The sequence below is a fragment of the Salarias fasciatus genome, chromosome 18, assembly GCF_902148845.1.
Source record: "Salarias fasciatus chromosome 18, fSalaFa1.1, whole genome shotgun sequence".
NCBI lineage: Eukaryota > Metazoa > Chordata > Actinopteri > Blenniiformes > Blenniidae > Salarias > Salarias fasciatus.
In genome coordinates this window covers 16,152,982-16,172,496 of record NC_043762.1, presented here as the reverse complement: position 1 = coordinate 16,172,496, position 19,515 = coordinate 16,152,982, and the positions used below count along the sequence as shown (strand labels likewise).

Here is a 19,515-nt window from a genome sequence, read left to right as displayed (position 1 = left end):
TTCCATCCCAGTGATTCGGCTCCGAGTTTAGGCCTCAATCTCCCAGTAGGTGAAGCGTTTTTATTGTATGCAAATTACAATAAAATGAAGAGTATGCACCACACAAAAGCATAAAACAAGCATCCTCTCCCCTTTGAACACCTGGTTCAGTGGAGTGTGTTTGTCTTGAAGTTAAAGCTCCGCCTCACACACTGAGCAGCAGAGCCACTCCAGCCAGAACCCACTTGGCGGGCCGCTCTCGGGTCTTCAGGCTCAAAGTCCACACATACGTGGGTCCTCGGATCTTGGTCTTGTAGAGTGGACACTCATAAATGTTCCTGGTCTCCTGGCGGTCGTTGGGCACCGCTCGGACGGACATGACGGGCATCGCCGGGGTCAGGTCTTTCAGACGGGCCTCCGTGATGACCCCGGTCTGAGTGTCCCACCTCGCACCTTTAACGTGGGAAAAGGTTTTGCTGCTTTACATATTAAAACTCTTTTTTTAACATGTTGAGCTGAAGGGGGCTCTGTACCTTTAAAGTTGTCATAAAGCATAGATGGTTTGTTTTTCTTACCTTCCATATAAAGTCCATACACGTAGGCTCCCTCCCTCGCCGGCTGGTTGAACTCCTCCTTGAATTTCTTGGTCACGTCCACCGTGAGATTCACTTTATCGAGGGGCCACTCATTCTTTCGTGCCAGGGTTTGCATCACGGCTGCAAAAGAAGGAGCAGGGTGGGAAAAAGAAGAGAAAAAAACAGGAGTGCAGGAGTTTGGGAACTGTGCGTTCCTTGTTTTTGTGTTACCTGTGAGGAAAGACTGAGGGTTGAACAACCCAGAGAGCCACACGACGCTGGGCAGAGACAAGTCCTGCGTCCAACTGTCCAGCTCTTTACAGCGCTGCATCACGTCATTATACCTGACAAGAACAAAACCACTGACGGCTAATTCGGATAATAAAAAAATACCAACTGTACTTCCCACCACAGATCATGTTGTGCTGTGGGACTAAATGCCCTTCCCAAGAACACGTTCAATAAAACATTAACATATTTATGTTATAAATGTAAAGACAAGAAGATAAACTAAGTTACAGAACACCTTAAGTGTAATAGCCGAAGGTACTGTATGAAAGTGTCATTTGAGGCAACAGCCTCTGCACACGTCAGCAAGTGCTTTTTATTACCCACGGATCGCAGCAGCCATTAACAATAATCTCATTTAATGTGAAAAACATTAGGGAGGCTGGCACTCAACTTAATGTTTTTTACTGAGCACGGCAAAAAAAAAAGTGCGAGGAGTCAAAGTGTGAATTTAGACGGCCCTGCTGTACTCAGATAATGGCGAAGCAGCATTAATCATTATGAGGGAATGGAAGCTCCCCCCCCACCTCCCCTGGTAGATCTCACTCTGCCTGTTTGTAATGTATTGTACAGTATCCCACACAGCACACAAAGTAAAACTAAATCTCAGTTTATAAAATGTTTTTTTTTTCTTTTTTGGACTTTTTAAAATTGGCCAAAATGGCACACAAACCATATAGCCAGGCTGTATGTGGAGGGATAGGCCAGCTTGGTCCAGGTATCCGGGACGTTGTCAAAGAACAATGCCGTCTGGAGCTTCTCCATCTCAGACGACATGGCCAGTTCACCCTTTGACAAAAAAAAGTTGAGCTGTTAAAGCTTGAAAGAGTTTATGCAACATATAGAAGAGCCTCTGTTCTGTGTGCTTATTTTAAAAAATCTTATGAGTTACAGTATTATCTTCTTTCTTCCTCCTATAGATTTGTTCACTCAGGTAAACTCAGAATTAATGCTTCGAGTGCTGCTCTCAACAAACGCAAGTGATCATAAACCAACCTTGAGCCCAAGGTCGAGCTCCTTCAGGGAGCGGCGTATCTCAAAGATGAGCGTGTTCATGCGCTCACACTCCTGGAAGCAGACCAGGATGTACGGCGATCGCTCAGCTGTCTTGGAAGTGATGTCGGACATATTGTACTCCTCAGGCAGTTTTTCCAGCACTTCATCCAGAATCGTTTTCACCTGAGGCGAGTGGAGTGAGATGTTATCCAGAGCATGAAAAATGAATTTGTCTTCCCAGTCCTGATTTGCTGATGCCTTCGCCTCCATAATGATGGAGAGGGCTACTTTTGTGAGCTGGGATAAGCACTGTATGTAAGTTTTTGGAAAGTATGGTGGTGCTAAAGTCATAAATTAATGTTTTTCAACCCCTTTTATGGAAAAAAGGTTGATAAATAATCACATGAAGGCATTAGTGAACACATGCAGCCACCTTCTCCTCAAGCGTCTGCGAGGCTCCCTCCCCCATCACTGCGTCGGGAGACTGCAGCTCCAGCAAAGTGCGAAAGAGGTTATCCGACGTCACCGTCAGGAATTCGATTTCTGCGTTGGGGTGCAGCCCATAATGCACTGGGCTCTCGTGGGGTAGCATCTCATCGATGAAGTCGTGGTAGCCCTGCAGGTTCACCATAGCACGTGTGAACAGTCAACTCGATTTGACATGTTAAATAGAAAGATTCCGGCTTTCTCACACAATATCAGACTCAGCTTACCTGGTAGTCCAGGTTGGAGGGAACAACAAATCCAGGTGCCAGTGAGAGCTTCCTATCAAACTGCATAAAAATATAGATCGACAAATTTAAGCTCTAAATTTCAAGCCAGTATCATTAAGCAAATTATTCAACCGCAGTCGGTGAGAGAAAAGCAACCAGGTGCTCTGGCACACCTGGTTGCCAGAAACTTGAGCCAATATATTCTGCTTTCATGTGCGAAAACTCGCCAAACAGCTTCTACCTGAAGTTGAATTGCATCCCAAAGCGGCACACGCTTGTATCACAGAAGAAATAAAATGTGGCTATGAGCGAATGTTTGCACAGAGGCCCTGTTCACCTGAGAGCACTGTTTCTCTGTATCACCTGAAACAAACAAACACGGACCTGGTTGGGCTGCATGTACTCCTCCAGGTACGTCCTGCAGAGCCGACGGTCCCAGTCGTCGGTGATGTGTCCTCCATACATGATCTCCCCAAACAGGTACCTCAGGTCCTCCCAGGGCACCTGCATCATTACCACAATCTGAACAACATCCTGCCAGAACAACCAGCTCTTCGTCATCCACGCAGGAATCAGTCGGAACACCACCTCCTCCATTCACAGCGCAACACATCCCACCTGTGCGTTCGCCTCAAGGTAGTTGTAGAGGACGTTAACTGATATAGTCAGATCCCCCGTGTTGAACGGATATTTTCTGTTCCACCCCTGAGGACCGAACTTCCTCCTCTCTGCCACACAGGCGTGGAAGTAACACAGGGAGAAGAGGATGGTCTTGAACTCCTGCTCGCGGCTGCACTGGTCCAGGATGTCCTGAAGGGGTCGGCCAGCAAATGAACAGACTAACTGGTGAAACAGCAGACGCACTGCATAAGACGCTGCACTGACAGGAAGCAGAGAAACTCACCTGGTCAAAATTGTCAAGAGCAGCATGTAAATTGGCGTGCATGCCAGTCGGGGGCTCATTGGTGATTTTAATCGCATTTTCCAAAATGCCCTAAATGTTTACAATAAAAAGAACTGTTATGAACAAAGTACCTTCAATTCAATTGGGTTGTAAAACAGATACTGTGTGCATAAATTCATTATATGCCAGAATCTATATTCTAAAGATGAAAGAAAATAACTGAATTGCTTGCGTCTCTACCTGCGGGATGATGTGCTCCTGGGGCGTGGATGCCGGCTCGGCGCTCATAAACACCCTGTAGTCTGGATGGCTGTTTTCACAGCAGCGCTCCAGAAGCTTCTCCAGTGAACCCAGCCAACGAGCAACCAGATGGATGTTCTGCAGGAAAGACAAACACAAGCAATCAAGAAACATCATTAAATCTATAAGACCTCTGCATAAGTCAGGATGACAGCAAGATAAAAATGGTGAAAGGGCTGATCACTGCACCACCGCCACTCATTTCCAAAATATAAAACCATATGAAAACATACACTGGATCGTCTTTCAATGAAATGTCTAAAACAAGAAAAGCATCTTTCACACAACCAGACCTGCAGTATCACCCAGTGACCCTCCTGCGCAGCGTTTTCCATGGCGATTTCAGCCACCGTTTCCTGTCCCTGACCCAAAGAGACGTTGTGGAGTTTTCCAAGGTCAATAGTGAATCCCAACTTCCTTCCTGGAAACAAACAAGACTGAATAGTTTGTGCTGAGATAAAGTGAACAAACATCCTATAACATTCTTCTTTCTTCATGCTCATTGTTTCTAATATGGAGTGTCTGCTTCTCAGCAGGAATTTTGCATTACTGCTACACCATCTGCATTCTTGGACATGTTATACTGCAGTCATTACATTTCACATTTACTGTCACTGCATTGTAAAACAATGACTGGTGCATTTCTTTAATGAGTTATTGTGAATAATGAATGAGGACAGTATGCATAAGTATAGGTAATGCATTTGTGTGCGTACCCAGTGATTCCACATCTTTAAGTGGGTCCACTCCAGGGGAGAGAATAAAAAACACGGGGGAGGCTGGTCCGCTTTCTCTGAACGACTTTGCAAACTCAACCTTTCGTCCCTCTGTATACTTCACTCCAAGCTTCTCTTCCACAAAGTTCCTTCAGTATGCAAACAGGAAGAACAAAAATAGAAATGAGTGTCATGTGACACAAATAAAATAATGTACACAGTTCTCGTACTAACATTAATTTGTTTTCAAGGCGAACACAGTGCACAGGATAAATAAACAAAAAAAAAAACAAACAAGTTACGCAAGCAGGGAGAAACTTGAATCACCTCAGAGCATAAGTCATGCGGTCGGGCCTCAGGGCTCTCATCATGATCAGCTTCTGCAGGGAACTTTTCCCTTTCCACTCCTGAGGGAATTTCTCCTTCTCCGGACACTCAGACTCCACCAGCTTCTTCCAGCGCTTGGGCGAGCCTTCGATGTCCCGGTCCAGACCGCGGAACTCATCAGTAAAACTCATCACCTGTGCAGAAATCAAGGCGCGGCAGGAGGTGCTTTATAGCGTAATTTGCGCGCGGGTCGCAAAAACAAATCTTGCATATGTGCGCGTGTGACGGCGAACCTTGATGGCGCTCCACGCTGTGTTGGGGAGAAAGTCAAGGGGGCTGGCGTAACTGTGGTCAATGTTAAAACGCAGCAGGAAGTCCAGCTCGCGCACATCTATCTCCTTGCTCATCAGGAGCAACTAAAAGTGGGAGAACACAGTTAGGGACAAAACTCTCCCTAACAGCAACACAGACGCGCACACACACACACCTGGAAGGCCAGCTGTGCGGTAAAGGTGAGCTTGTCTCTTTCAAATAGTCCCCTGCTGATGTAGTTGAAGGTGGAGTACGTAACACAGTCTATGAGTGTGTTTACTCTGCTTTTTACATCCTCAGACGCCTCTGCCAACTCCACCGCCTTGTGGAAAACAACATTAAAGGCCTGGGAACAAAAGGAAGAATCGCTTTAAGGACATTTATTTGCGTAGTGACACATTACACCTTTGTATTTCATATGTTTCCTGGCAAATTAAGTTAAAAAAGAGAGTTAATATACCCTTCCTGTGCATTAAGCTGTAATTTCTTAGCTCCTAAGCTGCAGAGTCAGCTCTTATATTCTGCTCCAGTTACCTTGAGGCTGAATTGGTACATTGGGTTGATCTTGTTGAGATCATTCATGATGAAGTAGAGCAGAGAGGCTCTGACAGCGACCGGGCGATAATGTTCTCTTGCTTCATTTATTTTTACTTCATTAACTTTAGCTTCCAGTACCTAAATTGTGGAATAAAAAGGGCACAAAAAAGACACAGATTTACGAATATCAGGACCCCCCCCCAACAAAATTTAAATATAAAGGTCCAAAAATACAAAATAACATTTAAACGATTACTTTGATCTCGATCTCAGCGGCGGTGTGCTTTGTGGTCTCCAGCTTCTCTACCAGCACGTTGTCGCCGAGGAAGTTGCTCTCTGCAGCAGACAGTCGGGTGAGCAGCTCGTCCTCCAGCAGCTTCAGCTCAATCTTAAACATATTCTGCTGCTTCGTCAGATCACTCTGTACAAAAGGAAAAGATTTCATGAGAAACGCTGTGGTGTAAACAAAGAGACTACTAAGCTTTTACAGTCACTATTATAAAGAAAACACCAATCGGGCCGACCTTCAGGAGCTCCAGGTCCGGTCTCTCCTGATTCACCACCTGGGCCAGCAGCTGATCCTCCAGTCCGTCCCTCGTCACTGTGAAGTTGATGAGCGTGGTCTGGGCTTGAATCTCCGGCTTGTAGTGAGGATTGGCCAACTTAGTGTGGAGGATCAGTCTGAAGCCCGGGTGGAAGAAACACTCCTTGTCCCCAACCTTAATGCAGCTGTTGGGATGAAGCATGAAAGATAGAGGAAAAAGGAAAAAGGTCAAACTTAGGGTATTGTGTTTTTTAAAGCAACTGCTCACTTGTGAGTGCGTGTGCTTGCGTGTGTGTTACCTGCCCTTCTTGATCGTGTGCCGCCCCAGCAGGGGGTCGATAACAGGGTCAATGGTCTCCTCAAGGTTCTCAATCAGGACAGTGTCCCCCGCAACAACAGCCTGTTCGATAACGTCGACGTAACTGAAGCAACAGTTCACAGTCACGGGGGAAAAAACAAATAATGACGTGTTATATTCTACAAAACAAGTTCTGTGAAGAGTTTTCAAATATGAAAGACGTGATTTAAACATATATTGTGACACACGTGCAGCAGCATTTCGGTATTTTCTTCTTGAAACCCAACGTTAACACTGAAGGATGCTAAAAAAGGAACACTCACCCTCTCTGCCCTAGACTGACAACCTTGAGGCTGTTTCCATGGCGACTCTTGATCCACTTGATGCCCTGCAGCTGAGGGTCAATGAGGAGAGGCCAGCGCTCGCCTGCAGCAGAACACACACACACGCACGCACGCACGCACACGCGCGCGCGCACACACACACACACACGGAAATGAGGCAGCATTACAAAACAAACCCTGCTCGTTATAAAAAACACCATCAGTGTGTTAAAGCGAACATCCATTCCCTGTACTCACAGTTAGTGAGGATGGTGGCGTTCTGCGTGGACATTTTATCACCTGGCAAACCCTCATTGTTCCACTGGGCCACCATTGCTCCATCAGTCAACATTGACACTGGATCTAAGCCCCCGGTCATGGGAATAGGTGCCTGATTAAGAGGAAAACAATAGAAAATCTGTGTTTGTGTAAAAATAGGACACAATAAACAGACAAACCAGAGAAAACATGTTATGGAAAAAAGTGAAAAGAATATCTTTAGGAGACATTACTAAAACTGTAACCTTCTGGGTGCGCAGGAAGGGCATCCAGAGGTTATCCAGCAGCTCTCCTCTGTACTTCTTGGAGAAGGAGCCAGCATAAGAGATGAAAGCTGCAGTCAGCAGCACGTCTCCGCAGAGGGTTTCCTCCTGCTGGTGATACTGAGCCACTGAGTGAGCCCAGCGCACGTTCTCACTCTGGAACACACACGAGTACAGACACTCAAAGTACGGCACCGGACTCAATTCCACCTGACTGGGTCACGACTAAAATGTGAGCCGGTCACCGGCTGCTGTACCTCCAGTCCTTTGACGAGCCGATTGGCCAGCTCAATTGTCTTGTTGGTGTGGTTGACCTCCTCCTGAAAGCGGAGTTTCTCTGACATGGCAGTCTCGTAGGCTGTCGTCAGAGTTTCCAAACTGCTATCCAGCTCCTGGGAAATAGAAGAGGAGGAACAGCTGGGAAAATGAAGACTGGTGGCTGTTCAAGTGTCCCAAAACTCTTCTTACTGTGTCAATCAATGCTAAGTGTGACGTGCGCTATACTTACTGTATCAAAAAAAATCATTGACTTGTATATGAAACTCAAAATACAATAAAGAGACTGTCTAATTATCTTTAACTCAAATAACTGCAGTGCCTAAAGAAGTAATTCAAAATGGTGAAAAATGCTGCAGCAGCACCAATTAAAACACTTCAAAAGTAGTTTTTTTTTTTTACCATTTGCTATTTTTTAAACACATATTTGACCCAGTAAATAATCAAAATCTTACCTCAGACATCATATAATCATTATAGGGCAAATCATTTTTGCAGAAATAATAAATTATAGACACTGATCTAAACAAACTTACTGCAAGTTTCTTCCTTATAACCTCCAGCTTCTCTGCAGCTTCCGCCAAATCGGCGTTTGCCTGAGACAGACACATCCTCTTCATCTCTACTTCACAGAAAACCTGGAGACGCAGACACAGATTTTTGTGAACGCATTCATAAAATTAACCACATCACATAAATTATCATGTGTGTTACTTACAAAAATCTGTCCAAGACAGCACGAGTGTTGAGGAGAAAGAAAAGAATATTGATTAAACTGTAAACCGACAAACATCACACATGTGGCTGCATGTGACGGTCTGAGTGCACGTCTGTACCTCGTGGAAGCGTATGATGTTGATCACCCAGGCACAGAGGCCTGCAGCCGCTGAGGATTTCTGCCGCACGAAGTCCGGGTTGAACTCCGGATCACTGAGGTAATCGTCCCTCACACACTTCACCGTGGCCTCGGGGATGTGCTCTTTGTCAAAGTTCACCAGAGCCTGCAGGAAGTCGTCCACCTGGACATGGATTTAGTGCATGCGTGCGTGAGGAGCGCAAGAAGATGGTGCTATGGTGCAGAAATAAAAAAAACACATACACCCCTAAAAGAGTGAAAATGATCCCTGCAGAAAATTAAATCCTTCTACCCTCTTGCAGTGTTTTGGTGTTTTAAATCACATCCTGTCTCTATAAACAGCTTAGAACATTCTTTCAATGAAGAGCAGGAACAGAAAAATAAAATATCAAGAACAGTCGGTACACACAATGTGCTGGGAGCTGCCTGATGTAACACAGCAGCACGAAAAGCAGTTTTTCAGTTTTACGTATGATTTCTTTCAACCACAAGATTGCCTCGGTGAGATGAAACATCTCTTTAACAAGAGTGCCGTGGCCAAGGTAGCAGCAAAACATAAAATACAGAGGTCGTAAAACATGCGTCAGAGGCTCATGGAAAAATAGATGAAACAGGACAGAAAAAAAAAAAAAAAAAATCAAGGATCAGGAAGGCGGATTCACAATGGAAGAACTCACTGCAGTCCACACACACTTAGGAAGTATGAATGAAGTCAATAATAATTACATTTTCAAACGTGAAATCTGAGACATGTTCTTTCAGCAGTTAATCGAATTTACTTGGAATTTATGATGTACTTTTTGGCTGCGCTGTATTGAGCCATAAACCTAAAAAGCCACTGCAAAACATCACTGTAAAATATCACCTTGCTCATAACCATCTTGGACGCCTTCCAGCTGCGGTCTTTAGGGATTCGGCCTTGGGGGGAGAGCAGCACCAGAACAGCTGCTGAGACGTTGGTGACAATAGCTGGAGGGTTGGGAAACGTCCTCAGCTCTGTCAGATTCAGCTGGATCACACAGACACACACACACACACACACACACACACACACACACACACACACACACACACGCTTTCATCTCTCGCCGCCTCGTAACGCGATTTTGTTTTACTGACATCGCAATGATAAACTAAAGTGCCTGAAACAAAATAAAACAATAAAAAAAACTGGAATGTTTCAAAACTAGTCAGACTCTCTCTCTCGCGCGCGTGTGTGTGTGTGTGTGTAAATATCGTACCCTGTTAAGAGTATTGAGGGCTGTGTTGGCTGCCTGCAGGGCAGGTTCAGCCTTGGCCAAGTCGTCTTCGGTTTCCTGTTGCTGTTTGGTGACTTTAGCTTGAATCGCTGCCACCTGAAGGATCACAATGTGACAGAAAATGTGTGAAATCATCCGTGTGCTTCATCCAGTGTTATTGCTCCTCTTTAGTTTCTTTTCCAGTGACCCACCCCCCCCTTCAAAGAAGTGGCACTAAATGAACCTCGAAGGCTAATGTACTGTAATTTCAATAACACTCGCAGTCTGAAAGCCTCTCGGTTCTTCCTCACCCTTTGCTCCTCTGCGTCAGCGACAGCCCTCTCTTGGTTCAGTTTGTCCGTCTGCTGTCCGATCTTAGCGATGAGAGCTTCGATATCCGTGTTCCTCTGCCACAGCTCCACTTCCTGCACTGCTAACTTGGCTTTTAAGTCCTCCACCTGATGAAAATTGAAAAAAAAAAGTGTTTTAATATCCTAACAGTGTGTTGGGATATCACAGTGTGTGTTCTCTGGCCTGTGAAGCCGTCGTCTGCAGCTTCTGAAGCCCGTTCTCTAATCTTTCCATCTTCTGCGTCAACTCGGTGCGCTTCTTCCCCAGCAGGTTGTCGTACAGCTTCATAAACTCAAGAAAGCTCTTGGGAGTGGTGTAGTTGAAGTGCTTCTCGTTCTGCTGGTACTTGACGCTCACCTGCGGGGCGGTGGGAAAGTAAGGGAGGCCGACACATCATGTCAGAGAGGACCGTCAAGAGTGTTTATTGCTCGCGTTGCTCCGCCGCGGCTCTCACCTCGTTGACACTTGTGTGGGCAAAGGAGATGAACTCGCTGATGGATGCCCTCACATTCGGCTGTGCGGAACGAACCGGGAAAAAAGGTTCAGCGAGCGAGCGAGCGAGCACACTCACCTACCGCAGTGACTTAACACTCTTCTCAGTCCATTTCTTTTTTAACACATTAAGCAACACTTTCTTTCTTTTTATGAACATTTAAGACATTCATTTTCTTTTCTGTTCATAGCTGCTGCGTCATAATTTCACCTTTCCAAGCATTTTAGTATCTCTGTCACATGGTGAGGAGCTGTTGCCTCCACCAAAATAAAACAGAAATAAATTCATCTGATTTCCTCAGCTCTTCAAAGACTAGACAGGTGCTTCATCCAGTCCAGTTCTAATGAAGTGAGTGAGCCGTTACCTCCAGGCCGGGTATCTTCTCTATGAAGGTGGAGCTGACGGACTGCAGAGCAAGCTGAGGCCAGGGGTGGAACCAGTCGATGGCGGTGCAGTTTACCAGAGCTGGAAACTTTCGAGCACGAGTACGCAGCGTGAATCCGACTGGAGAGAAGCACAAGACAACCTGGAGGAGAGAAAAGGTGGTGGAAGGATAGTTAAAAAAAAAAAAAGACAGTACTGAAATTGTAAAACGTGTCTTCACAAATGAATCTAATCAATCACACTAAACAAGAGTGTTGCTTCAGACCTTCAGCTGTCTTCGTATTCTTTCAATGAAAAAGCTCCAGCAGTTGTCCCTCGTGTCGATCAGTCCCAACCCCCTCAGCTCCATGCGGATGGACGTTACTATCATATCCACCTCTTCATCACTGAACAGGTCTGGAATATCCCCTGAAAAATATCAGAGATGCTCTGAAATCTCTCTCATTTGTGACGAGGCTGTTGCGCTACATAAACGAAACAAACAGCCGGCGAATTTGAGTCCTCGTGCAATCATTAAACTTGAAGGAAGAGACAGTCTTCTGAAGCGACTGTGGTCAAACCTGAAGCCAGCATGTCGTTGATGAGCACCAGGAAGCGTTCGTCAGGAATCTGCGCGTCTGTATGAAGGAACACTGTCCCGATGTTTTTCACTCCCACCTTTATGTACAAGGCGGCTATATCACTCTGTGGATAAGGATGACATGGAAATGAGGAAAGAAGAGAATCTACCAAACATTTGATGAAATCTATGGAGAAAACAAAAGAGAGACATTCCTAAAAGGAATATTTGCCTTGATATACAACTGATTTACACCTTGTTTGTAGAACAAAAGAGAGAGCATTTTGTTTTTCACAAGCGTAAAAGCGTGTTTACCTTGAGGTCATTGATGCCATAGCCTTTACGCAGAGTGATCTGGAAAACCTCCAGCACGCCGAGGAATGCAGCCAGTCGACACAGACTCTGCTTCCCGCTGCCCCCGACTCCAACCAGCAGGGCATTACCATAGGGGGCTTCCAGGATACGACTGATGCGACATCTGAATGCAAACACTGGGCTTAACGTCGTGTTTGCCGTCTGAGGTTTACATTTGCGCTCATCTCTATAAATCCTTCTGTGTGCTTATGTCTGCGCTCTGTATACGCGTGTCTGCGTGAGTGTTTCTTACACATGCTGGATGGCTTCTTCAAACAGGACCAGGTCCATGACAGCGTGCAGCTCATTATAATGCTCCAGAGCGTCAGCTAATGTCTTCTGGAGCTTCTCCCAGTCTGAGGCCTGACAAATGAACAAATTATCTCGGCTCCTTTTGCGTACGGCCTGCAGTGTCCGAGACAGTACGCAGCCACTTCCAGACACGTAATGAAATTAAGTTACTTCATATAGAAAAGAAAGGCAATCAGTTTGCTAATGACTCCGCATTCATCCTCATTTAGTTCCTGACAGATCAGACACGACAGCAGAACGTGTGCCATAAGGTCTCTGAATATGGAAATTACAGTTAATTTACATTTTAAATTGATTAAAGTCAAAAACAATTAATCTCACCTCCATTTTTTTTGTTTTTTGTTTGATCACAACTGTTAATAAGGATAAATTAATCCTTGAAAGAAGCATCACGGAGTATAGTAAGGAAAAATCTGACGAGACTGTGTGTGAGTGTGTGTGTGTGTGTGTGTGTCTGTGTGTGTGTGAACGTCTCAGACCTGGTGATAGCGAGGCTCTCCCACTCCCTGGGCAAAGTGACAGTACACCAACGGCTGGTGGATAAAAATAGACTCATCTATTCCCTGGAGACACAGACAGCAAGAATATCGACAACCAACACAAAATACTGATTATCTCATACTTAAAGAAGGAAATAAACATTTTCAGAGTATAAACTGTATTTTTTTTTTTAGATTATTCTGCCACAAGGGGATGCTGCATCACTTGAAAACGATTGTTGCTGAATGGCTTGCTCTTCCATCCGTCCATCGTCTCTCTCGCCGTGCCACCGCGCGAGTCTCCGTTTGCTCTTACGCTATTCAAATTTCTATTTTTTTTTTCTCTTTTCTTACTTCGAAGTATCTCTTGCCGGTGTCCAGCAGGATCTTATTGAACAGCTCCACATCCTTCTCCTCCATCAGTTTGTCGGAGTAGACCCGCGAGCTCTCATGGAGCCAAAGGTGAACCAGGTCCATGGGGTAGCGGACACTCTCCGGCAGCGCAAACAGGATTCCCTACAGAGTACAACAGAGACGTCCGAACAAGCGAATCAGCTTTCAGTACTGTTGTATTTAACATTTTCATTAGAATGTTGACCTCACAAATCATGAACATTAAGGACCGATCATGTAAGCTGCCCACAAACTGAACTTCCCTTTAAAAAGATATTATTATATGCTATTTTTAGCAAACTCTTCATGAAAAAAGGCCATAATTATCTTTGTTTATTAACAGCTACAGTGAATGATTGGTCCATGCGCATTTTTTAAAATTACATTGTTAATGATGAGATAATTTCACTAAATCAACACTAAAATTAAAAGCTGTTTCCTGTTTTATTTGATTATGTTTCACTCCAATGACGTACCTGAAATATGTTGGAGAGGTCTCGCAGGTTGAAGATGTAATGGAAGCGGATGGCTGTGGGCAGGAAGTTCTGGCTGATTTTCTGGTGCAGACAAATAGCTGCCTGGATGAGGAGAACCAGAAGACATTGATCCACACACACACACACACACACACACACACACACACACACACACACACACACACACACACACACACATAAACACACCTAACCAAGGAACTAACGTCTAATGAATCACAAACTGATGCTTCTGTTGTACCTGTATGAGAGTTCCGACTGAGCGAGAAACCCCGAAGCTGAATCCTCCCTGAAGGAAGTGTGCCGACAAGATGCTGGTGAAGATGGTAGCTAATGCGTCAGCACCGGGGAAATGTACTGCAAACACTGAGAAATGCCTCTGAAATGAGAAGAGAAATGCGGAATTTCTGCGTGCCTATTGGGATAACAGAGCATGAGGGTTCCTGGTTTCAACCTAAATGGCAAAAGAGCCTTTCTGAGTGGAGTTTGCAGATTGTGCCAATGCCGCTGGGAGTTTTATCTGCACTTTATTGATGTTTTCTCCCAATGCAATGATTGATACTCTTGTCAAAATGGTAAATAGTGACTCTGAATTAGTCGCAGATATAAGTGTGAACATGAGAGATTTTTTTTTTTCATTTTTTAATCAATATATGTGAATTTAAGCCACTGTGTGACATGACCAATTCTGCCCTCTAACTGGGATGTGTTGCCTGGGATAGGATACGGTTTTCATTGGAGAAACAGCAGATGTAGAAAATGAATGGATCCAGAATGACTTGAGAACTGAAACTCATCACATTACTTTCTGAACTACTTCATGAAAGCAGATTCAAGGGTATTTTCTATTAAAGAAAACAATGAAATGACTTAATTTATGTCTTTATTCCTATGCGGTAACAGATTTCTGTTATCATTCAATCATCCATCTTCTGTAACATTTTATTAAACTCAGGTAGACGAGGTACTGCAGTCATTCTCAGCTGACAATGAGTGGCCTTATCTATTTTCACATAACATTCTTTTTTACTAACATCATTTAAATAGCTACCGACAATTATGATTAATGTCACAGTGATAAAAGCATTGTTGAAAATAGTCGTCTTGTAATTGCTGTTTGTGTCTGGGTGTACTTGTAGTCGAGGGTTGATGGAGAAGCTTCCAGATGTTGGGTTCATACAGGTGATATACTGGCAATTATGAATTTCTTTCAGTACTAAGCGTTGTCTGTCATACCTAAAAAAAACACATTTAATCAGATTCAATCATCACAGCATAATAAATGTACATAGTATGTGTATAATTGCGTTTTTATGCAGCATGAAAATTTAGGAAGCTTTGACAATGTGTCTCTCTAATGCATTTCATCTCACCAGTGGCTGTAGTCGAGATGCTGGCGTATGAGTGTGTGTGGCTGGACGGTCCCATAAACATCCACCTCAGGCATGTTGAGGTCATCTATGAAGTAGATGAGTCGCTTTGCCGAAGGAGGAGCAAATTTACGACCGGCTTTCTTCTCCAGAGGTTTTTCCAGGACACCTGAGGTCCGCGCAGCGCAGGAAACAATTTGAGAAAATGACAGACTGCGGATAATGTTTGCAGGAAATTATTCACCTCAGACAGAAATGACTAAAAAGTGAGGAATCATTTAAGGCCTGCTGCAGAGAATGGCGAATAAGGGAGAAAAGATTTAATCTATTTCACTGTTTGCAATGAAACTGCAAGAGAGCAGGAAGGTTCTGATCCTGATTTTTCTATTTACCATGACAAAAGCATCTGTTGAAATTTGATGTACAGAACTATAAAGGTAGTTTAGAACACAATTTGCCTCACTTCTACTGACTGTTCCCTCTATTACAAGTGTAAATACACCTTTTTTTGGAGTGCTGAACACACTCAGTTTTTCCTTACGCTGGAGCATGGCGGATGTAGTGTAGTAGTTGAAAGGGACTTTGGTCACCATGTAGTCTTCCTTCAGCTTGGCGACTTTATCGGACACCAGGATGGTCTTTCCCACTCCAGCGTTTCCCACTAACATAATAGGCTTGCCTCTCTGGAGCAGCAGGTCCATAAAGTAGGTAAGACAGATGGTCTCTGGCGTATGGACCAGGACAGTCTGACAATAAAAAACAAAACAAAACGTCATCTGAGTGGAAAAGTTGAGTCAGTGTGTCCATGATGTACGATAACCCTGGCAGCAGTCACACCTGCAGTGGCACATCGGGCTCCAGCTCAAACTGCACCATCTTCTCACTCCAAGGAGTGAACTTCTTAGTCTCAGAGTCGATGAAGTAGTCAAAGACAGTCCCCTGCGATGGAAACTTCACAGCCCTCATCTCCTTCGACCACCAGCGGCTGAATTCTGCGCGGTAGTCATTAAGCTGGAAACAGACAAATATAACTATCTGAATTTCAAGGCTTTTCACTGTAAAATACTGAAGTTGATGAAACATGAGATGACTACACACATGATCCTGGAAGAGAGCGCCACCAAAGGCCCAGACACAGGCGAAGACGAAGTAGATCTCATACAGTTCTCGAGGAGAGTCGGCTGGAGTGTTGTCCTCTGTCAACAGGCAGTCCAGCAAGGAGCACAATGTCTGATCCGGTGAAAGACATCGCATAAACGAAAGGACAACAGCCAGCAAAAGCACATCCCCGACGTGCAACCACTCACAAGCATACCTGCACCATGCTGTTCTCTGGAATCGGGGTGATGGTTTTCAGATTGCACCGAACTTGTTCCAGGCAGTATGGCACGTACTTATCAAACAGAATGGTCAGGTTGGCTCGCTCCGATTGGGCCTGCCGGGTGTCTATCCAGCTTGTCACATAGCTGAGAAGTCAGCAGAGCCAAACCGCAATTTCAGAGGCAGAAGGACACGGTGTGTTTGTTGTGTTCGTGTCTGACTTACGAGCTCCAGCCGAGGTCCTGCGGGTTGACGTACAGGATTCCTGCTCTGGACACCGTTGCGGGTGTAGCGGCTCTAAGGTGCGAGATCTCAAAGAGCAAACGCATCGAGGACGACAAACTAATCCTCTCGTTACTAGCAAGAGTCAGAACCTGAACAGAAGAGGGAGAATCACACTGAAGGGATCATTCAGGAAAATTGCATCCAATTTAAAACTGACGCAGATGAAGAACAAAAAACAAAAAAGCAATATGTATAATTGTTTTACTTTAAAGTGTCGAACACGGATAAGCTTTCACCTTATTGTCATCCATAACTGTGTTCAGGGATTCAATCCACATTGGATCAATATCCCCATCCAAAACAATCCATTTGGGTCCGTCATGGCCGACTGATGTCAGCTCTCTCATGGTGGAGGAAAACAGACCTGAGGTAAATTAAAAGATCACACAATAAATAATATACCGTGATATCAATAGGATTCTTTCACTTCTGCCACAACCAGACTAATAACACAGCAAAAAAAAACATACCTACAGCTAAAATATTGCTGTAGTAAAGCAAAGCGGCACAAGCAGAGATTCTGCAAAATATGAAAACTACTTCAACAGGAGGTGGCTGTGAACCAGAAAAGTACTTCAACTTTCCAATTAATGCTGAGAGCAGGCTTTGGAATAAATTATCCAAAATAGCTCCCACCTGACAGTGACCCAAATCTGGAGGGAACACTTGTTTTCCTGATCATTATTTATTGCTCATTAAATCTCTTGGATAATCTTTAAGCTTCTAACCGTCTTTCCACTCTCTGGTAGCAGGATGTAAATATCCAAAAAGCTCATCCGTGGTGACAGCTTTGGGGTTAATATCATTCCAGACGGGTTTCATCTTCATGTTTGCATAGGTCCTGTGGAGGGTCTTCAGGATCTAGTGAACAAACACCATACATCTCACATTTCAGACACAGAACTCTGTTTTCATTGCCACTCACGGGAATCCCAAAAGATGGGATTAGTAAATAGGTCAGGCATGAGGAGGAGGAAGTTAAATGTACATAAACAATTTTTTTCAAACAAAGAGCACAAACAATTTTTTTGCATGCCTTGCATATTTAATTTGAAAGCCATAAACGGAGTTAACCTGACTCTTTCCAGTCCCTGGGCCACCGACAACAAACACAGAGTGTCTGACAGCCAGCAGCTCCTCTAACTGGGTCACCTGTAAGCACATTCGACAGTGTTCATCACCATCTCTCCCCAGCTGAAACATTTTAATATTAAGCATGTGCGATAGGAGAAGAGGAACCTTGAGTATGAAGTTCTCCTCTGGCTGCAGGCGCATCTCAGCGACTGACTGCCGGACGGCATTTTCCAGCTTCGGGTCTCTCTTCCTTGGGACGTCCAGCTGAGGGAACAGGTCGCTGATGAGTCCAAGGAATATGGGAACATCATTGGTCACGATCTTCGGCAGGTTGAAGTCCCTCAGAGCACGCATCAACACCTGGAGAGACAATGAGGCTGTCGGTGATGAACTAACATGGTGGCAAAAACTAAATTTTCTTCAAATTTCTTCACACACACACAAAAAGACAATGAATTTTTGTGTGTGTGTAAAGAATGGTTTCAGTCTGTGACACACACCTGTTCCTCAGGTCTACTGCGGTCCTCTCTTTTCAGGGATCCAGCGACCACCAGGACAGATTTAATCGCCCGTAAACCCCAATCATAGTGATCCTGACAGTTAAAACAAAATTAGCACATTTAACTCAATGGAGAATTAAGATGTAAGATATTTATCAACAAAGTGTTTTTTTTTTTAACTTCAAAACGTGAACGACCATAAAAAAGCAGATAACCCCCAAGTTTTTTTGTTTTTTTTTTATTACAGCTTTCCTTCAACATTCCCCTTGGAGGTTGCATTCACCTTGATATCACACAAGAAATAGATATTGAATATTTTATGTCTTGGCAAATTGCTTTTAGGTGTGTACCTGTTTGGATAACAGCTCCTTGCACAGAGTGTAGAGGCTGATGAATTTGCGTGCCAGAAGACGAGCATCTATGAATCCTTCAGCCACCAACATGATCTCACAGATGAGCTCAAAATCTGGGATCACCATTGCACAGGGCCTGAACATTTCGCAAATAAACAGAAGACTAATTTCAAGCATCTTTTAGGCATACGAGTCTGTTTGTGATCATATCGAACCTGAACAGGGCCTTGAGGTTCTCTGGGAGCTCAGCCCTGCCGGCATAACCGGGGTTGAGAGTGATGAAGATTCCCACTGTGGACTTGAGCTCAATCTCCTCCCCAAGGAAATGAAACCTACAGATTTGCCATTATTAAAGATGGTTGTAAATAAAGTTGGTAGACAGCACATAAAACAGGTCATTTTGCAGCATCTACCTTTGTTTTTTATTGCGTACAGCATCCTGAATAGTTTTAACCTGGACCGCCACCACAGACAGAACGTCCACTGAGATCCTGTTAAATTCGTCGAAGCAGCCCCACACTCCAGTCTGCGCCAGGCCCTTATAAATATTACCAATGGACTGAAAGAATAATACAGAACGTGAAGGGCGGATGGAATACGCACAGAATAAAAAAACGAGCAGGTGACATTTCCCTTTAATGGACACCAGGAGGAACATCTGCTCGGCCCACTCTACCTTGTAGTCCATCTGCTCAGAGCAGTTGAAGACATATACCATGATGCCCAGGGAGCGCCCCAGGTCCTTCGTAGTTTCTGTTTTACCAGTGCCAGCTGGGCCTGATGGGGCGCCACTCATCGTCAGATGGAGAGACTGAGTCAAGGTTATGTAACACCTGCATGAGAATGAAATGTCAATGAAAAAAACGTCATAAAGCTTTCTTATTCCTTATTAAACAAACAACAGATGTGAGGGAGCCATTGTCGTCCCTTTATAACTAACCCTTTTGTGTATATGAGTTCATGCCTTCTACTACTCTGGGCTCTGCTTAGCCCAAATTCAGTGAAGAATTTATTTATTTATTTTTTTTTAGAATAAAATTTAGTAAAATAAATGTCTAAATCTTGACTCA

The 19,515-nt window shown here is 44.3% G+C and overlaps 1 protein-coding gene across 1 annotated transcript in view; it reads right to left on the bottom strand.

Annotated features, from left to right (window-relative positions):
• Positions 1-184: 184 nt before the first annotated feature.
• dnah9l (dynein, axonemal, heavy polypeptide 9 like) overlaps positions 185-19,515 on the bottom strand; it is a 37,798-nt gene continuing 18,467 nt past the window's right edge. Inside the window, exons 37-92 of the mRNA XM_030115066.1 lie at positions 19,122-19,278; positions 18,859-19,004; positions 18,661-18,777; positions 18,443-18,581; positions 18,093-18,185; positions 17,758-17,952; positions 17,584-17,670; positions 17,247-17,370; positions 16,755-16,882; positions 16,459-16,607; positions 16,229-16,379; positions 16,012-16,143; positions 15,751-15,924; positions 15,455-15,659; positions 14,917-15,082; positions 14,677-14,779; positions 13,785-13,922; positions 13,526-13,627; positions 13,011-13,172; positions 12,657-12,740; positions 12,119-12,228; positions 11,827-11,989; positions 11,513-11,636; positions 11,218-11,360; positions 10,933-11,094; positions 10,530-10,589; positions 10,259-10,432; positions 10,036-10,182; positions 9,728-9,841; positions 9,352-9,495; positions 8,467-8,649; positions 8,167-8,268; positions 7,612-7,746; positions 7,337-7,510; positions 7,071-7,203; positions 6,813-6,915; positions 6,491-6,613; positions 6,172-6,376; positions 5,904-6,068; positions 5,645-5,785; positions 5,286-5,456; positions 5,092-5,214; positions 4,799-4,992; positions 4,472-4,620; positions 4,049-4,176; positions 3,696-3,833; positions 3,456-3,545; positions 3,170-3,361; positions 2,936-3,055; positions 2,552-2,611; positions 2,272-2,454; positions 1,839-2,021; positions 1,516-1,631; positions 786-898; positions 555-695; positions 185-432 (exon numbers count right to left, since the gene is read on the bottom strand). Coding sequence (XP_029970926.1) covers positions 185-432; positions 555-695; positions 786-898; positions 1,516-1,631; positions 1,839-2,021; positions 2,272-2,454; positions 2,552-2,611; positions 2,936-3,055; positions 3,170-3,361; positions 3,456-3,545; positions 3,696-3,833; positions 4,049-4,176; positions 4,472-4,620; positions 4,799-4,992; positions 5,092-5,214; positions 5,286-5,456; positions 5,645-5,785; positions 5,904-6,068; positions 6,172-6,376; positions 6,491-6,613; positions 6,813-6,915; positions 7,071-7,203; positions 7,337-7,510; positions 7,612-7,746; positions 8,167-8,268; positions 8,467-8,649; positions 9,352-9,495; positions 9,728-9,841; positions 10,036-10,182; positions 10,259-10,432; positions 10,530-10,589; positions 10,933-11,094; positions 11,218-11,360; positions 11,513-11,636; positions 11,827-11,989; positions 12,119-12,228; positions 12,657-12,740; positions 13,011-13,172; positions 13,526-13,627; positions 13,785-13,922; positions 14,677-14,779; positions 14,917-15,082; positions 15,455-15,659; positions 15,751-15,924; positions 16,012-16,143; positions 16,229-16,379; positions 16,459-16,607; positions 16,755-16,882; positions 17,247-17,370; positions 17,584-17,670; positions 17,758-17,952; positions 18,093-18,185; positions 18,443-18,581; positions 18,661-18,777; positions 18,859-19,004; positions 19,122-19,278 — 7,906 coding nt within the window. The remainder of the gene's footprint in view (positions 433-554; positions 696-785; positions 899-1,515; positions 1,632-1,838; positions 2,022-2,271; positions 2,455-2,551; positions 2,612-2,935; positions 3,056-3,169; positions 3,362-3,455; positions 3,546-3,695; positions 3,834-4,048; positions 4,177-4,471; positions 4,621-4,798; positions 4,993-5,091; positions 5,215-5,285; positions 5,457-5,644; positions 5,786-5,903; positions 6,069-6,171; positions 6,377-6,490; positions 6,614-6,812; positions 6,916-7,070; positions 7,204-7,336; positions 7,511-7,611; positions 7,747-8,166; positions 8,269-8,466; positions 8,650-9,351; positions 9,496-9,727; positions 9,842-10,035; positions 10,183-10,258; positions 10,433-10,529; positions 10,590-10,932; positions 11,095-11,217; positions 11,361-11,512; positions 11,637-11,826; positions 11,990-12,118; positions 12,229-12,656; positions 12,741-13,010; positions 13,173-13,525; positions 13,628-13,784; positions 13,923-14,676; positions 14,780-14,916; positions 15,083-15,454; positions 15,660-15,750; positions 15,925-16,011; positions 16,144-16,228; positions 16,380-16,458; positions 16,608-16,754; positions 16,883-17,246; positions 17,371-17,583; positions 17,671-17,757; positions 17,953-18,092; positions 18,186-18,442; positions 18,582-18,660; positions 18,778-18,858; positions 19,005-19,121; positions 19,279-19,515) is intronic.